Source organism: Oncorhynchus nerka, linkage group LG26 (genome assembly GCF_034236695.1).
Source record: "Oncorhynchus nerka isolate Pitt River linkage group LG26, Oner_Uvic_2.0, whole genome shotgun sequence".
Lineage (NCBI taxonomy): Eukaryota > Metazoa > Chordata > Actinopteri > Salmoniformes > Salmonidae > Oncorhynchus > Oncorhynchus nerka.
The window spans coordinates 674,661-696,984 of NC_088421.1; the positions used below are offsets into that span (position 1 = coordinate 674,661).

The following is a 22,324-nucleotide window of genomic DNA, read 5'->3' on the forward strand; positions in this document are numbered from 1 at the left end:
TGTATTAACCTGCAGGAGTCGTAATAAACAACTACAGGAAATGAACAATGTGCAAGTCCTGTTCATTCGCTCCAAAGGGATAGTGTCATTACTGTGTCATATAATGTGTCATTCCGTATCCCCTCAGGACTCAACCTGGTAGAGAGATACCCTTACAAAGCCGTGGAGAGAGACTACGACTCCGTTCGTCTGGCTTCCATCACGGCTGGTAAGTACATGGACCTCGGTTTATTTTGATGTTACCGCAAACTTTTGACCATGAGCCAGAGGTTTCATGTTGAAAATAAACCACCATCTTTTAGGTCCCCCTGGAGGGCAGCCTTAGGCGTAGAATAACCCACATTGTATCCTGGAGGCATAGTTAAAAATTAATACAATTAGCATTATAAAAAATGTGGTTTTGCTTCCAAGCATCTCATTTACATCTGCTTTAACATTTTCATTTGCAGGAAGAGAAGTACAGAGGAACAATGAATACCCGTCAATAATTATTTAGGTTTCTCAAGACGTTTACTACTTTTAAATGGCAATTTCCCTCAAGACTATGTCTGAATGTGTTGATTCACTTATAATGAGATTATTGTTTCATGCTTTGGAAATTCAAATTAGGATCGAATGTTCTAAATATGCTCTAACCATCAAATATATCTACCCATAACTTATATAAGAGGTTAGGACTACAGTATGATGGTGTGCCTCCTCGGAGGAAAGAATCCAATGCATTCAAACAAAAAATACCACTAACCTTAGAAGAGAGGAACCTGATTATCTATCTGTATTGTTTCAACAATATATCACCTATGGGTGATACAGCATTTACCAAAAATATTTTGCTTGGTCATTCTCTTATTCTATGATACTGATTCCTGGTTCCTCCTATTCCTTGCGCCAACAGACTCTGAGGCCAACGTGGCGACGGTTAACCGTTGCCTGGACGCAGCCAAGGCGTGTAACGTTGACGACCTGTGCCAGAAGCTCCGCACAGAGTACGTATCTGCCTGCATCAAACCCTTTGCCAAGTCGGGCCTCTGCAACAAGGCCAAGTGTAATAAGGCCCTACGCCGGTTCTTTGATCGCGTCCCTCCAGCCTACACACATGAGCTGCTTTTCTGCCCTTGCACGGACATGGCGTGCGCCGAGCGACGCAGGCAAACCATTGTTCCCGGCTGCTCCTATGAGGGCTCAGACAAACCCAGCTGCCTCATACAGATGAGTATGTGCAAGGCTGACTATGTGTGCAGGTGAGTTAGAAGCTCTAATAACACAACATACTGTTAATGTGTAATGTACTGCACCTATTTACTTACTTTTCTCTTTTGGGACATAGGCCACAATGAGCTACTACCACTTTCTGTTTTAGCCAATATATTGTGACTCGCTCCCAGAGAGGTTGATCTCGGCCAACTCATCTGACAGTCTTGTACACTCAGTGTAAGATGTATAACATCGCTTTTACCAAAAAACTGTTGTTCATATTTATTGTGAACCACCAACTCAACAAACCAATGCTTCAACCCAGTCTTTAGTCAGGAGTCTCATGACCCAGACAGTACCAGCTGTGACCCACCAGTGGGGCCGTGACTGATAATTTGGGAACCACATCTGTATCAGGTCAGACAAACCGAACAAGCAATCAACAATGGTTCAATATTCTACCCCCAAGCTGTCCACCAACATCATTTAGAACACCCCTGAGAGTCTGCTGGATAAACACATTAAATATTTTACACAGATAAAATGTAAGATGGATTAAAGTTATTGCGATCTCTTGTCATGACCATTATTTCTCCTTCCCCCTTTCCTGCTCTGTGGCTGTACTAATGATTCTGGATTGTGGAAATAAATAAATAAATGCCCCTCACTGCAGTATGCCACATAGCCTTACACGTAAACTTAGCAAAAAAGAATCTAACTGTCAACTGTTTCTTTTCAGCAAACTTAACATGTGTAAATACTTGTATGAACATAAGATTCAACAACTGAGAAATAAACTGAACAAGTTCCACAGACATGTGACTAACAGAAATGTAATAATGTGTCCCTGAACAGGGGGGGGGGTGTCAAAAGTAACAGTCAGTATCTGGTGTGGCCACCAGCTGCATTAAGTACTGCAGTGCATCTCCTCCTCATGGACTGCACCAGATTTCCCAGTTCTTGCTGTGAGATGTTACCCCACTCTTCCACCAAGGCACCTGCAAGTTCCCAGACATTTCTGGGGGGGAATGGCTCTAGCCCTCACCCTCCGATCCAACAGGTCCCAGATGTGCTCAATGGGATTGAGATCTGGACTTCTGCCATGGCAGAACACTTACATTCCTGTCTTGCAGGAAATCACACACAGAATGAGCAGTATGGCTGGTGGCATTGTAATGCTGCAGGGTCATGTCAGGATGTGCCTGCAGGAAGGATACCACATGAGGGAGGAGGATGTCTTCCCTGTAACGCATAGCATTGAGATTACCTGCAATGACGACAAGCTCAGTCCGATGATGCTGTGACACACCGCCCCAGACCATGACGGACCATTCACCTCCAAATCAATCCCGCTCCAGAGTACAGTCCTCAGTGTAATGCTCGTTCCTTCGACAATAAACGCGAATCCGCTCATCACCCCTGGTGAGACAAAACCGCGACTCATCAGTGAAGAGCACTTTTTTGCCAGGCGACGTTGTTGCCTGTGATGTCTGGTGAGGACCTGCCTTACAACAGGCCTACAAGCCCTCAATCCAGCTTCTCTCAGCCTATTGCATTCCTGGTGTAACTCAGGCAGTTGTTGTTGCATCCTGTACCTGTCCCGCAGGTGTGATGTTCAGATGTACTGATCCTGTGCAGGTGTCATGCCTCCTTGCAGCATGCCTAAGGCACGTTCAGGCAGATGAGCAGGGACCCTGGGCATCTTTCTTTTGGTGTTTTTTCAGAGTCCGTAGAAAGGCTTCTTTAGTGTCCTAAGTTTTCATAACTGTGACATTAATTGCCTACCGTCTGTAAGCTGTTAATGTCTTAACGACCGTTCCACAGGTGCATGTTCATTAATTGTTTATCATTGAAAAGTTATTTGGATTTTTACAAATGATCTTTGAAAGTTTGCTGAGTTTACTAGTGCGGTACCAAATTCATAGCATAACCCTATCGTCCACCAGTGAAAACCATTTCATAAAACATTAATCTTTTTTACTATTGTAATTTGTGTCCGGCCCTTGCTCGCTACTAAACCGTGCTAGTTGTATTGGATCTGTGTAGGTCCCGTCTGGCTCAGTTCCAGTACGACTGCCAACCAGCCGAGTCGTCTGCCAACAGCTGCAAGCAGGGGAACTATGGAGCCTGTCTACTTGCCTACACAGGCCTGATAGGTGGGTACAGAGCCCGAGAGAGCAACTTAAGAATGAGAACGGATTGGAGAAAGCAAAATGAGTGGAGGAGAGGATAAATCGATGAATGGAGAACAGGAGCAAGAGAGAAAAGGAAGTATTTAACTAACCTAGTGTACTGAAAAAGGAGAAAGCAGTTAGAGGGGCAACGAGAGAAGGATGGAAAAGGTAAATTAATGAATAAAAAAACAAAGATTGTCAGGAAATATTTGATTTGAGGGAAATTAAAGTTACTATTTAAAGGAGCTACATGTAACAAGTTAGCTATCACTGAAAGATACTGATGTATGTACATACAAGGAAAGTATTTGCCATTTGGAGGTGGACATGCTACATTTAGGTTCTTTAATAGTGTAGGCCTAAAATAAATGAGTAGGATTTGAGTATATCCTATTTGTGAAGGTTTAAAGCAGTATGTACCCTGAGTATACAAAACATTAAGAACGTGCTCTTTCCACAAGACTGACCAGGTGAATCCAGGTGAAAGCTATGATCACTTAATGCCACTTCAATCAGTGTAGATGAAGGGGAGGAGACAGGTTTAAGAAAGGATTTTTAGACAATTGATTCTTGAGACAATTTAGACATGGCTTGTGTGCCATTCAGAGGGTGAATGGGCAAGACAAAAGTTTGCAGTGGCTTTGTACAGGGTATTGCAGTATTTGACAGGCACACCGGTTTGTGTCAAGAACTGCAACGCTGCAGGGTTTTTCTCAAGTTTCCCGCGTATATCAACAATGGTCCACCACCCAAAGGACATCCAGCCAACTTGACACAACTGTGGGAAGCATTGGCGTCAATATGGGCCATCATCCTTGTAGAGTCCATGTCCCAAAGAATTGAGGCTGTTCCGAGGAAAAAAGGGGAGGGGGGGGCTCTATATTGGGAAGGTGTTCCTAATGTTTGTTCAGTGTATATACTATATACAGTTGAATTTGGAAGTTTACATACACCTTAGCCAATTACATTTAAACTTTGTTTTTCACAACTCTTGACATTTAATCATAGTAAAAATTCTCTGTCTTAGGTCAGTTAGGGTCACCACTTTTATTATAAGAATGTGACATTTATTTCAGCTTTTATTTCTTTCATCACATTGCCAGTGGGTCAGAAGTTTACATACACTCAATTAGTATTTGGTAGCATTGCCTTTAAATTGTTTAACTTGGGTCAAATGTTTTGGGTAGCCTTCCACAAGCTTCCCACCATAAGTTGGGTGAATTTTGACCCATTCCTCCTGACAGAGCTGGTGTAACTGAGTCAGGTTTGTAGGCTTCCTTGCTCGCACACGCTTTTTCAGTTCTGCCCACAAATTGTCTATAGGATTGAGGTCAGGGCTTTGTGATGGCCACTCCAATACCTTGACTTTGTTGTCCTTAAACCATTTTGCCACAACTATGGAAGTATGTTTGGGGTCATTTTTTAAATTTAATTTAATTTTTTATTTTATTTTTATTTATTTTTATTTATTTTTTCTGTGTTATTGACTTGTTAATTGTTTACTCCATGTGTAACTCTGTGTTGTCTGTTCACACTGCTATGCTTTATCTTGGCCAGGTCGCAGTTGCAAATGAGAACTTGTTCTCAACTAGCCTACCTGGTTAAATAAAGGTGAAATAAAATAAAATAAATAAATTGTCCATTTAGAAGACCCATTTGCGACCAAGCTTTAAATTCCTGACTGATGTCTTGAGATGTTGCTTCAATATATCCACATAATTTTCCTGCCTCATGATGCCATGTATTTTGTGAATTGCACCAGTCCCTCCTGCAGCAAAGCACCCCCACAACATGATGCTACCACACCCGTGCATCACAGTTGGGATGGCATTCTTCAGCTTGCAAGCCTCCCCTTTTTCCTCCAAACATAACGATGGTCATTACTGCCAAACAGTTCTATTTTTTCTTCATCAGACCAGAGGACATTTATCCAAAAAGTACGATCTTTGTCCCCGTGTGCAGTTGAAAACCATAGTCTGGCTTTTTTTATGGCGGTTTTGGAGCAGTGGCTTCTTCCTTGCTGAGTGGCTTTTCAGCTTATGTCGATGTAGGACTCGTTTTACTGTGGATATAGATCATTTTGTACCTATTTCTGACAGCATCTTTACAAGGTCCTTTGATGTTGTTCTGGGATTGATTTGCACGTTTCGCACCAAAGTACGTTCATCTCTAGGTGACAGAACGCGTCTCCTTCCTGAGCGGTATGGCGGCTGCGTGGTCCCATGGTGTTTATAGGTAGGCCTTGAAATACATTCACAGGTACACCTCCAATTGACTCAAATTATGTCAATTAGCCTAACAAAAGCTTCTAAAGCCATGACATAATTTTCTGGAATTTTCCAAGCTGTTTAAAGGCACAGTCAACTTAGTGTATGTCAACTTCTGACTCACTGGAATTATGATACAGTGAAATCTGTCTGTAAACAATTGTTGGAAAAATTACTTGTCCTGCACAAAGTAGAAGTCCTAACCGACTTGCCGAAACTACAGTTTGTTAAGAAGAAATTTGTGGAGTAGTTGAAAAACGAGTTTTAATGACTCCAACTTAAGTACATGTAAACTTCCGACATCAAATGTATGTCCTAATATGCCGTACACATAAGGACAGTAGCGTGCGGTGGTTCTGGGGCCTGGGCCTTCAGTGAAGTCCTACACAGTCCCACCTGAATTAATCCACCTCTTATTACCATCATTATGATGCCATGGCTCTAGACACTATACATTTAGACAGAAATGCAGTATAACCAGGCGTTGCGTCACCTTGAAATTGACATTTTTATTCCGAGAATTGCAGGGGAAGAGTACAATACCTTTTCATTGTGCAGCTTCGTTACCCTGCGCGCTTGTTCGTTGAGCTGTAGATCCACTCGGGTGTCCCCAAAAGTTTTCAAAAGCACCATTGCTTGTAAGTGCCCAGCCGTACTTTGGTGTCTCGTTGCTGCCTTGGTTAGACAACTCAGGTTTGCAAAGCCAGTGTGGCTCCAAACACCAAATCACTTGCAAATAATAGGCATTCCCAGCAGTACAGTTTGCAGTGCTTCTCGGAGCCTGTGAGTCATTGATAGCGCCCATAGTTGAAAGTGGCGAACGAACCCCTTTCCCGCCTGTGACAGGCTTTGTAGCGTCGGCGTCTACCTCTCCTGACAATGTCTAACTTTTCTTGAAAAGTTTGTCTTGAGAATGGCGTTATAATTATATCCTCGACCAAATCGATATCTTCTCCTTCCTCCATTGTGGGTTGAAAAAACAGCTTCGTAGTACGCAAATTAATTTGTTTATCAATTTCAGTTTCCTAGTTCTGAGACCTGCCCATTTAGGACCTGCCTCTCAATATTGGTAATCCAATCAAAAGACGTGCACGCACTACACCTGTTAGCTGGCTCCTGTGTAACACTGGAGCCAGCCAGCAGGCGTACAATAGCCAACTCTAAAGCTGATTGGTTGACACTAAATTTCAATTTCCATTCACTTTAAGCTACAAGCGCCCGCACTGTTGATTCTGAAGGCCTGAGGGCAGATTTTAGACCCCTGGCAACACATGATGGCTGAATATGATTGGATAAAAGATCTAACATAAAGACCAGCCCTCCAAATCTCAACCTGGGGCTGGAAGCAGTGCAACCAAGAGGAATGCTATGAAATGAAGAGTGTAACTCTTACTCTGGGGAATAATTTAATACATATTTGTGGGAAAATATATTTTAAAAAAAATATATTCTGATGATGTTTAGGCCAGCAGAGAAGGCCTTGCTGGCCCTGACGGCCCACCACTGCATAAGGACCTCTGAAGGCAGACTCTGAAGTGTAAAGGCTGTTATTACACTTTGAGAAGTGTCTTTGATGAAATGTAGACTTTGATTTATGCACTCGCTCAAAGATTGGCCATTTTTCTTTCATGCTCTCGAAAAAAGAGCACAAGTGACCTAATACATTTCAAGAGCATTCTGTGGTGCCCTTCAGCAAACAAACAATTGGCATTTTCAATCCTGGTCTGTATTTATTAAGCACTTAAACTCTCCATTCCATTTCAAAACTTGGGAGAGAAATGGCACACAAACACTTCCAACCATTTTCAAAGAAAGCGCAAATGAAAGTGTCTGACTCCATAAAAACGAGCAACAGACAGCTGGCAAGAATGACCCTCAACACACTTGTACTCATAGCTGCATTTTTGCTAATTTCTTGAATAACATCCCCACTCACATTGTGCGATTGAACAGTGAATTGCAAACAAGGTTCATAAATGTTTTACGTTGCATAACAGTCCTATAACAACGGGTCTTTCGAGGGAATGAATATTTGATACTAAACTGAGAACATATTGTTTCTGCAGGCAGTTCGATAACTCCCAACTATATGGATAACTCCACATCTAGCGTGGCCCCATGGTGCTCCTGCTCTGCCAGCGGAAACCAGAGAGTAGAGTGCTCCGACTTCCTGGAATACTTCACCAACAACGTCTGTCTCAGTGAGTGGCTCCCATCAAGTCATCACAAAAAGCAGTCTCCAGTGACTTAGCCTGCATCCCAAATGGCCTAGTTTTGACTAGGTTCCATAAGGGAGAGTAATGCACTATTTAGGGAATAGGGTGGCATTTGGGATATAGCCTTAGTGTAGGGTTGTGTTCACTAGGCACGCGATGGAGGAAAACGGCCCAACATACTTTCTGAACTATTGGAAACATTTTGAAACCTTTTGCTATGGTATCCCTAATGAGCATGTTACACTACCCAGGTGTACAGGGGAGAAGAACAAGAGCAACATCTTATTGTATCTCAAGATGCCTTATTTCTATAAAATATTGTTCTGTATATTCCAATGGTAAAATATATGGGACGATTTACTCCATGAGTTCTGGGGATTTTACCCTTTAGTTTTTTTGTAATGTCTCTCATATGCTGTCTCCCTTTGAGGAATGATTTATCCAACATCTCAAAAGCAACACTTTGGTTTTCCATTACAATAATTGGTCTACATAACAATGCTTTTGCAATTATTCTACAAAAAACCTTCACAGAGCTCCCATTGAAACCAAGCATAATTTGATTTGTCTAATCTGTTGGATTAAATGTAGTTTTTCTCTTATTTCCAAATGTTATTTATTGGATGTTACTCCTCGTTCATCCTAGCCTACTTGCATTGAATACCTGTGCCAAAGGACTACAGCAAATTGGGCTCACAAGGAGAAGTGATTTGACGAGGGGAAAATTTGATACAATGAGGCAGATATGTCCCACAGCAGTTAGTCACCTGTAGGCTCAATAGCAGTGAACGATTGTGTTAAATAGTTATCCCCTCTGTGGGAAAATGACCAGTCAGAGTATAATCTCGTGCTTTTTCTTTCTCTTTCTTCCTTTCACTCTCTTGCTCCTCTCTCTTTCACCCCTCTCACTCTCTCTCTCTCATATTAATCATCCCCTTCATGCTCGTATCCTTGGTAATTCCACCTGGGTGTTCAGTGCATTTCCTTTTCACTCAGGAAAGAGAATCACAGGGCTAACCTAAAGTAATAACATATTTATTAATTCACCCCATCTTATTGGCTTATGCATAAATTCCCGTTTCAACAGTTGATGTAAATATTAGCTGATAATATGCAACTTGTATAGAGTTCCTTATGGAGACCATTTGTGTCGATTACAGACTTAACCCATAATAGCATAGTAATGTTATTACATGTAATGATTGTGTAATATCTCATGTTGGGAGACAAGCTAGTTTAACCTTCTGATGGTTTAAGCAAATGTGTGATATGTTCATGATCCATCTAGAAGATGAAGAGTGCCTTCAAGCACATGACCCAGACGTTCATTTTTGGCTTTATTTTAGGAGCTTCATGCATCATTGTGGGTGACTCACTCACCATGACTGTTACCCATTTCTATTCCAATCTTGCGCATGCCCTTTCTAATAATTAATCATCCTTATTATTGACTTTGCTACAGTGTTTTCATCTGACCTGTTTAAACAGACAGGGGCTATCTTCCTCCTGGGTAAATCTAGTGCCATCAGATAGCAACCTGTCCTGTGGCCTCTCCTCTCCATGACAAAAAAGGACACAGAGCGAGGTCTCAGACTTGTTTGGCCGATGCCACTAGTCTGTGAGCTAATGAGAGGATGTGGAGAGGCAGGTGCAGTTGGGGAAACATGAAGAGAATACTGAGTATTTTTTTTCTCCACCGAGCAAATCCAAATTGGTCCGAGCCGCTCAGGCAGAGTCCTGTGCAGTAATTGAATGTGGGCGTGATTATAAATTCATTAAGACGTATCAGGTCCATTTCGGGAGCCTCAGGTTAATTGTCTCCTCTTCTCACACTGTGCCTTTTCTCATCTTGTGAAACAGGGAATGCCCTCCTGGCGTTTGGGAGCGGGACAGACGTGATGCCCACGTCCAGCGAATCGAGACACCTCAGCCCAGCCACTGGCAGAGAGAGCCATGCCATCAACCCTCTGCCTGCTACTGTGGAGACCACACGGAACATCCCGGAATCAATTATTCCAACACAGGTGTGGTGATTGTTGTGTTGATTGTTTCATCGGGGTCAGAGAAAATTGAATATTATAGTTTTTCAGTTGTTTGTACAGCATTTCATCTAAAGAAAGGGTTGCCAGGAGTTGATACCTTTGCCAGTTAAGTTCAGGGAGGTTATATTTGCATATTTAGAGGACTCCCACCCGATCACCTTTGACACATCGTTTTGAAATTTCTGAATGATAATGCATAGCTTAGTTTTGGCCCTCGGCAGTGAATAATACCTACCTAGTTATGTTATGTTTCAGGCTAACCATGTGGGGCTACAACGTTTTTTTGTCACATTGATCTCTCTTTCTCACCCTTAGGCCAGCGGAAACGACCGATTGTGGAGAGATTCTACCCTCCCGTCAGATGGGCTCCCAAACTCTGCCCCCGCACTTGGCCTACTGCCTCCAACTTCCTTTACTGGCCTTTTGGTCCTACCCCTGGTCTTATATGGTCACTAAATGAGGAAGCACTGCCAAGGACCACCCATAAAGCAGGAGTATTTGTTCACAAATTCTGGATACATTTTTGTCTTTAGCATATAGGCTACTCCATCTCCTAAACATATACAGCATAGTCCTTTTCCTATTTTTTGTGTGAGTGGTTCAGTTGCACTTGCAAGTCCCTTAGGTGTACGACTTGGAGAGACTGAGACAGATTGGTTTCAATCTGTATACTTGTACATTGTTATCGCTTTGAGTCAAGATGAAAGTACTTTTTAGTGGACTAACCTACCATCCAGCTATCCAAGCACATCCAAGCACAGGACTAAATTCTAAAAATGCCATCGGGAACTGCACGGTTATTCCTTAAGATCTATATATAAACGGAAAGCTCACGAGAAACGGACTCTAGTGAACTGTCTTTATTTTGTACTCAACTGCACAAACTGATTGGAAAAGACCCTTGCGGATATAAGGGCTTTAATACCGCTCTCTTCGACTTGACTGAAGGAGGAACATTGTTTCTGATTAATACTGGAATGGTAGAGATGGACAATGGAGCTACTATTCATCCATTCTGGACAAATACACTGACTCTGATCATTCCAAGTGCTGTCGGCTGCAAGAGATGTGGAAACTTTAGAATATGTGGGATAGCTCTGACCTAATGATTATCATGCACGCGGTGAAGATTGGGCTCTTTGTCATGCCGTCATCGCCAGTTCATTTGTTCTCGCTAATGCTTAGCTAAGTGTTCATTATAAAACACTTTCTTCTCCAAGAACTTTGTTAAAATTAAGTTATGAGCAAACATGTTCTCTGTGTACAGTACCATCGTTCTGTGTTTGTGTGGAAGGACTGCCTTCTTTTCCTCATTGTGTAAATGGACATTTCTCAAAGGGTGTCTGAATTAGTATGCCATATACGAACAAGGGCTTGTGTCTCAACATTTTGGGCAATGTTGAACCCTTTTCCCACTACCGAGCCTAGCCAAGACAGGCCGAAATGTACTGCGCTGCCCTCGGGCGGCAGGGTAGCCTAGTGGTTAGAGCGTTGGACTAGTAACCAGAAGGTTGCAATTTCAAATCCCCGAGCTGACAAGGTACAAATCTGTCGTTCTGCCCCTGAACAGGCAGTTAACCCACTGTTCCTAGGATGTCATTGAAAATTTGAATTTGTTCTTAACTGACTTGCCTAGTAAAATAAAAAAATAAAAAAATACACATCAACCATAGTTGCTGAAACCATGCTGGAATGCACAATGTGAAAAGAAAATATCAGAGACAATAGCAGAATACAGTACAGTTCATACAGTAGAAAGGGTATATGTGACCTGTTCATGGTAAGATGGTCATGAATGATGCGATGTTCAATGGGGGAAGACAATGGGTTTCTGACGACATGGATAATATAGAGTTGGCTGGGTTTACTGTGCATTGGCAGGACAGATAAGCTACTTCTGGTAAGACGAGGGGTGGGGGTGTGTGTATTTGTCAATAACAGCTGGTGGGCAATGTCTAATATTAAAGAAGTCTTGAGGTGGAGTACCTCATGATAAGCTGTAGACCACACTATCTACCAAGAGAGTTCTTATCTATAGTATTCGTAGTCATGTATTTTTCCACCACACACCGATGCTGGCACTAAGACTGCACTCCACGAGCTATAAGCAAACAAGAAAAAGCTCATCCAGAAGTGACGCTCCTAGTGGCCGGGGACTTTAATGCAGGCAAACTTAAATAATGTTTTACCTCAAATCTAGACAACCTTTACTTCACACACAGAGACACATACAAAGCTCTCCCTCGCCAACCATTTGGCAAATCTGACTATAATTTTATGCTCTTGATTCCTGCTTACAAGCAAAAACGAAATCAGGAAGTACCAGTGACTCGCTCAATACAGAAGTGGTCAGATGACACGGATACTACGCTACAGGACTATTTTGCTAGCACACACTGGAATATGTTCAGCCGACGTGTGCAAGACCTTTAAACAGGTCAACGTTCACAAAGCCACGTGGCCGGATGGATTACCAGGACGTGTACTCCTTCTGTACTGTCTTCCCTGACATTTTCAACCTCTGCCTGACCCAGTCTGTAATATAACATGTTTCAAGCAGAACACCATAGGCCCTGTGCCAAAGGAAGCGAAGGTAACCTGCTTAAATGATTTCCCTCCCCGTAGCACTCATATCGGTAGCCATGAATTACTTTGAAAGGTGGATAATTGCTCACATCAACACCATCATCCTGGAAACACTAGACCCACAACAATTTGCATACCACCCCAATAGATCCACAGACGACACGATCTCAATCGCACTCCACACTGCCCATTCCCACCTGGACGAAAGGAACACCTATGTGAGAATGCAGTTCATTGACTACTGCTCAGCGTTCAACACCATAGTGCCCACAAATCTCATCACTAAGCTAATTACCCTGGGACTAAACACCTCCCTCTGCAACTGGATCCGGGACTTTTTGACGGGCCGTCCCCAGGTGGTAAGCTTAGGCAACAACATGTCTGCCATGCTCATCCTCAACACTGAGGCCCCTCATGGGTGCATGCTTAGTTCCCTCTTATACTCCCTGTTCACCCATGACTGTGTGGCCAAACACGACTCCAACACCATCATTAAGTTTGCTGACGACACAACAGTGATGGGCCTGATTACCGACAACGATGAGACAGCCTATAGGGAGAAGGTCAAAGACCTGGCAGTGTGGTGCCAGGACAACAACATCTCCCTCAATGTAAGCAAGAAAAAGGAGCTGAACGTGGACTACAGGAAAAGGTGACCCGAACAGGAGGCCACCATTAACATTGACCTGGCTGTAGTGGAGCGGGTCGAGAGTTTCAAGTCGTTGGTGTCCACATCACCAACAAACTATCATGGTCCAAACACACCAAGACTGTGGGGAAGAAGGCACGACAACACCTTTTCCACCTTTAAGAGACCGAAAATATTTGGTATTGGTTCCTAGATCCTCAAAAAGTTCATCCTGACCGGTTGCATCACCACCTATGATAGCAACTGTTCGGCTGTAAGGAGCTACAGAGGGTAGAGCGTACGTCCCAGTACATCACTGGGGCCAAGCTTCCTGCCATCCAGGACCTATATAATAGGCAGTGTCAAAGGAAGGCCCAAAAAATTGTCAAAGACTCCAGTCAACCAAGTCATAGACTGTGCGCTCCGATACCGCACGGCAAGCGGTACCGGAGAACCAAGTCTAGGACCAAAAGGCTCCTTAACAGCTTCTACTCCCAAGCCATAAGACTGCTGAACAATTAATCATATGGCGCCAGCCGGACCCCCCCTTCCATTTGTTTTATCACTGCTGCTACGTGCTGTCTATGATCTATGCATAGTCACTTTACCCATAACTACATGTACATATACCTCTAATCAAACCTGTCACACCCTGATCTGTTTCACCTGTCCTTTTGATTGTCTCCACCCCCTCCAGGTGTCGCTTATTATCCCCGGTGTATATATCCCTGTGTTTCCTGTCTCTCTGTGCCAGTTCGTCTTGTTTGCCAATTCAACCAGCAGTTTCCCTTGCTCCTATATTTCTCTGTTTGTTTCTAGTCCCCCTGGTTTCGACTCTTGCCTGTTCTGACTCTGAACCCGCCTGCCTGACCACTCTGCATGTTCTGACTCTGAACCCGCCTGCCTGACCACTCTGCCTGTTCTGACTCTGAACCCGCCTGCCTGACCACTCTGCCTGTTCTGACTCTGAACCCGCCTGCCTGACCACTCTGCCTGTTCTGACTCTGAACCCGCCTGCCTGACCACTCTGCCTGTTCTGACTCTGAATCTGCCTGCCTGACCACTCTGCCTGTTCTGACTCTGAACCCGCCTGCCTGACCACTCTGCCAGCCCCTTGTACTGTTTTTTGACTCGGATCTGGTTTCTGACCCCTGCCTGGCCTGACCTCGAAACTGCCTATCACCTGGTAATGTTTGGACTCTGACCTGGTTTATGAACTCTTGCCTGTCCCCGACCTGTCTTTGCCTACTCCCTTTGTTATAATAAACATCAGAGCTCTACCATCTGCCTCTTGTGTCTGTATTCAAATCAAATCAAATTTTATTTCTCGCATTTGGGTCTTGCCTTCTGCCCTTATACCTGTAAGCACATTGTCTCGGTACAGGTACCTCCTGTATATAGCCTCGTTAATGTTATTTTATGTGTTACTTTTTAGTATTTTTTACTTTAGTTTATTTAGTAAATATTTTCTTAACTCTTTCTTGAACTGCGTTGTCGGTTAAGGACTTGTAAGCATTTCACAGTAAGGTCTACACCTGTTTTATTGACGCATGTGACAAATACAATTTGATTATGATGTTCATAGCAGATTTCTATCCCTTTTTACTGAGTACAGTAATGTGTGTATTTGTTAAGTCTAGTCTGGACGCAATTAATTAAAGTAGAAATGTTGATGTCTTATCGGGCACAGAATATGCAAAGAACACGAATGACAACTAAGCATTTTGTACATTTCAATAATGGAACGGAATGATGCCTGGTAGAGGGCTATGATTAGAAAATTAAAAGAGTGAAGTAGCTGTGGGTTAAAGTTAGTCAGGTGAATCCAAGCTGTTTCCCAAAAATAACAGTATGGTGGCTAGTTCCTCTCTGGAAAAATGAGTTGGCAATGAGGGAGTGGGTTGGCAGTGTGTATTACTACTGTAAGTCAAGGATACCATGTTTACGTCAATGCGAGATTTTGCCAAGGTGGTTAAATCACTGGTTGGTTAAATCACTCAAAAGGCAGTATTATGGGGAAAACCCTTGTTTGTATTCGTAGGCCTACTTTGATGATGTGGAACGGATAGCAGCAATCAGTATGAACACTCAGAGTGCGACTATACTCAACTCATCACATCGCATGACTGACTGCTTTAAATTTTCACACACAAAGTTCTGTGAGAAAAACATGAAATCGGTCCATATCGCTTACCTCAAATGGTACCTGGCTACAATTGTATTAAATGGAATTTGTACAACAGAAAAAAGTCTCTCTCTCGCTCTCTCAAATATAATTACGCTGACCTTTCATTGTGGTGTATCATGCCATGCATGCATAACACACCACAAAATAGAACAATGGTGTGACTATGATTCTGGATGTGGTTGATAGCAATATTGGAAGTGGGGTGTTGAATACCGCTACACTTGGTTGCACTCCCAGGTATGCGTCGGTATTGCTTTCACTATCCTCACTGACAATACTTTTGATTAGCCAGAGAAAAGATGCATATGGAATAAAGAAAACCCACAACATCAGAATTCAGTGGGAGTATAAAAGGAACATTAATAATTCTAGGTTTCAAAATGTTTTTACTGAGCAAGAAAATAGATCTTGACATTTAAAGACTACAGAAGTAATAGCCGTCCTCTGGAAAAAGTGCAATCAAATCCAACTTTATTTGTCACATGCGCCGAATACAACAGGTGCAGACCTTTGGTCTTAGACTTGATGCTCTGGTACTGCTTGCTGTGCAGTCTATGACTTTGGTGACTGGAGACTTTGACAATTTTTGGGGGCCTTCCTCTGACTCCGCCAAGTTATACAGTTGAAGAAGTTTACATGCACCTTAAACTCAGCTTTTCATAATTCCTGACATTTTAAGCCTTGTAAAAATTCCCTGTATGAGGTCAGTTAGGATCACCACTTTTATTTTAAGAATGTGAAATGTCAGAATAATAGTAGAGAGATTGATTTAGGCCCACCTATTCCTGTAGTCCACGATCAGGGCAGTGTGGAGTGCGATTGAGATTGCGTCATCTGTGGATCTGTTGGGGCGAATTAGGAGTGGGTCTAGGGTATCTGGGATGATGCTGTTGATGTGAGCCATGACCAGCCTTTCAAAGCACTTCACGGCTTCATTGTCTGTTTGAAACATGTAGCTATTACAGACTCGGTAAGGGAAAGGTTGAACATTTTGGTCTGCACATGCTTTGAGTACTCGTCCTGGTTATCCGTCCCGCGTCTTTGTGAATGTTGACCTGTTTAAAAGGTCTTGCTCACATTGGCTACCGAGAGAGTTCTCACACAGTCAACCGGAATAGCTGGTGCTCTCATGCATGCTTCAGTGTTGCTTGAGCATAAAAGACATATAGCTCGTCTGGTAGGCTCACGCCACGTGGATGGGTTTCCATTTGTTGTCCATAATCATTTTCAAGCCCTGCCACATCCGACAAGCGTCAAAGCCGGTGTAGTAGCATTAAATCTTAATCCTATATTGACACTTTGCCTGTTTGATGGTTTGTCTTAGGGCAGGGGTCCCCAAACTTTTTCCTGTGAGGGCCACATAACTTTTCCCTTCTCTGATGGGGGGCCGGTGTCAGTTTGTAACAGAAAAAGTGTGACCATCGTAGGGGAGCTTAAAAAATTTATTGTTTTCCAGAAAGCCACACATAACCAAATAACCCTTTCCAGGTTCTTTACAGAAAAGAAGTCAGGAAACAAATAATAACACTATTAATGAAATAAATAATAACTAAATAACCCTCTCTGAGTTCTTCACAGAAAAAACAGGAAATAAATAATAACTAAATAACTCTCTCTGGGTTCTTCATAGAAAAAAAAGCCATGGAACATTAACTTTCTGTCGTGCCATGCACAATCTTAACAGATAAAAGTTCAGCTCAGTTGTCAGAGCAGAATCTCTCTGACACATATGAGCAGTCTCTTAAAGTTCTTGTGTTCCTTCCTTATAATCCTTTTGTAGGTTCCAGTAGGCTTGTAGACACCGCTGTTTGCAGCTCTCTCTCATCAACTTCCCTGTGAAAACCACAAAAGAAGCAGGTTGAGAAACTGAACTAAGTGATACAGCACCTACACAGCACAATACATTTCACTACCAGTATGGTTGTAAAGATGGATTTTATCCCAGTAGATTTTATTATGATTATATTTGTTTATGCTCAGAATGACTCATTCAAGTCAGAAAAGTGAGCTTACCTATGTATGTTCATCAGTGTGAACTGTGGGCCTGCATCTGGCTGGTGAGAAGTTGAATATCAGGTTCCATTCTAGTTACAGCCAGTCTCAAGCACTGATGCAAATGTTCATCTGTCAATCTTGATCTCATCGGGGTTTTCAGCAGTTTCATGCGAGAAAAGGTTTTCTCACAGATATACGTGCTGCCAAAAACTGCTAGCTAGCTTTGACCAGTCCAGGTCCAACTTCTCCATGGTTTGGCACACTTTGTCAAAAATATCCTCTCCCGTTGTAGTCCCTTTGAGACTTTGGAGGGCTGCCAGCTCCTCGCATATCTCAAAGTTTGCGCTAACTCCACGATTAAAAATGAGCAGTTGCGCTGTGTCTTGCACGTCCGTGCTCTCATCCAGTGCTAATGAAAAAATGTCAAATTCTTCCGTCTTCTGCTGCAGCTGGGCATATACATTACTCCCGATTTCTTCAACGCGTCTGGTGATTGTACTCGCCGACAGACTTACGGCATTAAATGCATCTTTCTTCTCGGGACACACCTCCTCCGCGACAGCATCCATACATTTCTTAACAAACTCTCCGTCAGTGAAAGGCTTACCGCTTCTTGCTATCAGTTTAGCAACCCGAAAGCTGGCCCGAACGGATGCCTGGTTCAGCTGAGCTTGGCGTACAAATGTATTCTGCTGAGATAGTAGTCCACTTTTTAGCTTTGAGAGTTTGTCTGCTCGTATTTGGCCTTGCAAGCTATCGTACTTGTCTTTGTGACGGGATTCATAGTGTCGGCGAAGATTGTATTCTTTGAATACCGCCACCGTCTCTTGACAGATGAGACAAACAGCCTTTTCTTTGCATTGAACAAAAAAAAAAATTGTTTGTCCACTGCAGGTTAAATACCCTGCATTCTGAATCAATTTTTCTCTTACCTAACCTTTTCGCCATTATTCCGTTCTCTCTTTGACAGGGCCGGGCCTAGGATTTTTTTTCTGGAGGCCAAATAGGAAAAAAATTCGATAGCGTCTCTGGTATTGTTCAGAGGGCCGGGCCAAATGTGCTGACGGGCCGTATCCGGCCCGCGGGCCGTAGTTTGGTGACCACTGTCTTAGGGCATAGCGGGATTTCTTATTAGCGTCCGGGTTAGAGTCACACTCCTTGAAAGTGGCAGCTCTAGCCTTTAGCTCGATACGGATGTTGCCTGTATTCCATGGAATCTGGTTGGGATATGTACGTACGGTCACTGTGGGGACGACGTAGTTGATGCACTTATTGATGAAGCCAGTGACTGAGGTGGTATACTCCTCAATGCCATTGGATGAATCCCGGAACATATTCCAGTCTGTGCTAGCAAAACAGTCCTGTAGCATAGTATTCGAGTCATCTGACCACTTCCGTATTGAGCGAGTCACTGGTACTAGCTTTAGTTTTTGCTTGTAAGCAGGAATCAGGAGGATATAATTATGGTCAGATTTGCCAAATGGAGGGCGAGGGAGAGCTTTGTCTCTGTGTGTGGTGTAAAGGTGGTCTAGAGTTAATTTTTTTCTCTCCTCTGGTTGCACATGTGACAGAAATGAGATAAAAACAGATGTAAGCTTGCCTGGATTAAAGTCCCCGGCCAGTAGGAGCGTTGCTTCTGGATGAGCATTTTCTCCTTTGCTTATGGCCTTATACAGCTGGTTCAGTGCGGTCTTAGTGCCAGCATTGGTATGTGGTGGTAAATAGACGGCTACGAATAATATAGATGAGCACTCTCTTGGTAGATAGTGTGGTCAACAGCTTATCATAAGGTACTCACCTCAGACAAGCAATATCTCAAGAGTTTTTTAAATATTAGACATTGCGCAACAGCTGTTACTAACAAATAGACACACACCCGCCCCTCGTCTTACCAGACATAGCTTCTCTGTCCTGCTGATGCATGGAAAATCCCCCCAGCTCTATATTATCCGCGTTGTTGTTCGGCCACAACTCGGTGAAACATAAGATATTACAGTTTTAATGTCCCTTTGGCAGGATAGTCTTGATCATATATCATTTTGTTTTCCAATGATTTCACGCCAATAGAACGGATGGTAGTGGAAGTTTACTCACTCGAACTCTCAGAACGTAACCTGACCTCCGCCCCCTTTTCCTCTGTCTTATCTTCACGCAAATGACAGGGATTTTGGCCCGTTCAAGAGAAAGCAGTATATCCTTTGCGTTGGATTCGTTAATAAATAAAAAATCTTTGTCCAGATAGAGGTGAGTAATCGCTGTAATCGCTGTCCTGATGTCCAGAAGTTATATCGGTTTTAAGAGATGGCAGCAGCACCATTATGTACAAAATAAGTTTAAAAATAAGTTAGGTATATGTTCCCCATTAATTTGAGTTGGTCCTTTTTACTTTTGGCTTACTTTGTTTAAAAAATGTAAATGCTATTTCAAGGAAATGAAAGGGGAGGAGGAAATAAGAGTACTCCTTTAATCAAGAGATCTTACTAAAAGAATAGAACTAATAGAACATTAGAACCAACATAAAAACTAGGTTGGACATCGTCGAAAGTACTATAAAATTCATATTGTAATTGACATTTTCTATTAAAAGGGTCATGATTGAACTGGATTTATTTTAATTGGGATACACATACTATACTTTGATCTATACTTTGATGCTGATTTTTGTCATTTATTTGATGGTGCTTTTAGCCGTCAGTTGGGACATATCACATCTCACTTGACAAACATCAAAAAAGTTACCTGAAATTCAACAGTACGAGTAGAGTTTAATTAATTGGATAGCTGAAAAATCGCAGTCAAAGTCACAGTCGGGGGGGGGGTTCCAAACTTCACAGGTAATTGAAATGAAATCTAAAGGAATGCACAGTTAATGGACATTTCATGGTATAACGTCAGTTATGGATGGCCACACATGGAATCCCTCGATTATTTATTACCGGACACTGCTTTGATGGCCTCCCTTTAAGATGGGTCTGATATTACATGATTGACATACTGCAAGGTGATTACATTACCCCCTGCAAAGAAGATACAACCTATGTACACTACAGGATGAGTGAAAATTGCCAAACTACACTTGTTTTACTCTAACAGTGATGAAACTCAGTGGCAGCTGGTGGAGTTGAGGAGTTGAGGAGGATGATAGGATGAAAATGATTTTGAAGAATAAAAAATCTGATGGGGTGACCATCTTTTATGTTCCAAGCCACCCTCTTTTTTTGAACTACAAATCCGATTGTGAATTGGAGATCAACATCATAAACAGATATGTGAAAAAAGGAACAGCCATCATTTTTACCAGACTTTTCCCCCCTCTGCCATTCTCTTGATCTAATATGTCTGTATTTCCTTCAATGTTGGTATTCTAAGGAGTTGCATGCTTTTTCAATGACCTTGTGTGATTGATTTGGCCAAGCTCGTTGTTGTAAGCACTGCAACAAAGTATAGCCCATGAGACATGTACATTTTATTTTCTCTGTGCTCTACTCTACTATGTAATGACTTGTTTGTAGCCATTTCATGATTTCAACCCCTAACAATGAAACACAAAGATAAACCCCATTGCATGCCTTCTCTGAAGCCCGTGACAAATGCTCACATCAACTGTGTATTTTCTCTCAATCTGGGAATTGGGGAAAGGTAATACTATACTGACCTTGTACGTACATAAAAAGCATATTACAAAAGCATGTCCCTGTTTTTATTGTTGTCCATTGAGATGGGTGAGTTTTTTTAATGCTTTGCACAGCTTCTCCTATTTCCATCATACACTCAAACAACTAATTGTACTTCATTGAGACGAGTGAGAGTTATGTGTTTTGTACGCCTTTCATCGTAAATTCTGAGCACTACTTTCCCTAGTTGTCTAAGGAGGACATGCAGCGAGCAGAGCGAGGCTGTGCTGTGCTGTGCTTTGTGTTTGAACTTTATTTGGCTGAAGCTTTATAATCCACATACTGGAGCTTGTTTGCACAGTTTGGCTTTAAATCAGTCCAACTCAGCGCTAATAATATTCTGTCTGAAGGGCATTGCTGTGTTTCCCAAGCAGGAGCTTTATCACTGCTCTATAGCCCAGTCCTGAACACTGACTGAGGCAAGGCTACCACAAACATGTCACCACACTGCACTGTCTGGAACATACAAAGACATTTGACTAAAAATGTTTTTAACATCAGCCTACTGTAGCAGACCTGGGTATTTGTGCTGAGCTTGATTTGGTTTGCCCAATACAATGGAAACAATGGAATAGTCCCCAAAGTGCAAACGCCAAGATAAATCAAGCGCATCTCCAATACTTTGAAGTATTTCACCTAGGCCAGGTCTGGCATCTTTCAGTGATGTTGATGTTCTACAGCAGTATTTTGAGAGATTGCATTTGTGGTAGAGTGCATGTCAGTGGAAGACTATCACATTTAGGGTATGTGAAATAATCAAACTTTCTCAGTGGGGGTTCAGCAAATGGGTCAGGGTGAGCACATGTTTGTGTGTGTACGTCCAGCAGTGAGTGCACTTGTGTTTATCAAGTTCTCTCCCCTCTCTGTTTGTGTGTATGTGCATGTGTGCGCGCAAGTGTGCTGCATATGTGTGTGCCTAATATGTGTGTGAACTACATCCGTGTGTGTGTGTGTGTGTGCGCGTGTCTATGTGGTGCTCTTATCACAGCGGCCAGCAGCTGCAGCGTGGCTGAGGCACTTATGTCCCTGAACAGAGGGGGAGTCATGGGGGGGCGGTCAGCTGGACTAGATTAGCTGCCCACTCCCTCTCCTACTCTCTATGCTAGCCCATGGGTCCATGTTGGGCCCCACTCATGCTACCCCCGAGCCCTGCATTTGAGAGGCCAGACTCGCTGGGGGCCAACCAGGCTTGCCCCTGACATGAAGCTGCCTGCGAGGGCCCATTTAGCCGGCAACTGTCGTTCTTTCGGGTTACTGATTAATTGAGTTTGAGTTTATTTTTATTTTTACAGGGACAGTGCACATTAATCAACGTTTCAGTAAAAGTGCCGGTTTTAGCCAGCAGGCTAATTTTCAACCG

At 42.8% G+C, this 22,324-nt stretch overlaps 1 protein-coding gene across 1 annotated transcript in view; it reads left to right on the forward strand.

Annotated features, from left to right (window-relative positions):
* The window catches only part of LOC115109838 (GDNF family receptor alpha-4-like), a 31,131-nt gene extending 19,459 nt beyond the window's left edge, over nt 1-11,672 (forward strand). The window contains exons 3-8 of the mRNA XM_065011050.1: nt 128-208; nt 896-1,241; nt 3,241-3,350; nt 7,702-7,836; nt 9,712-9,875; nt 10,209-11,672. Coding sequence (XP_064867122.1) covers nt 128-208; nt 896-1,241; nt 3,241-3,350; nt 7,702-7,836; nt 9,712-9,875; nt 10,209-10,349 — 977 coding nt within the window. The 3' untranslated portion in view covers nt 10,350-11,672. The remainder of the gene's footprint in view (nt 1-127; nt 209-895; nt 1,242-3,240; nt 3,351-7,701; nt 7,837-9,711; nt 9,876-10,208) is intronic.
* Nucleotides 11,673-22,324: the final 10,652 nt, after the last annotated feature.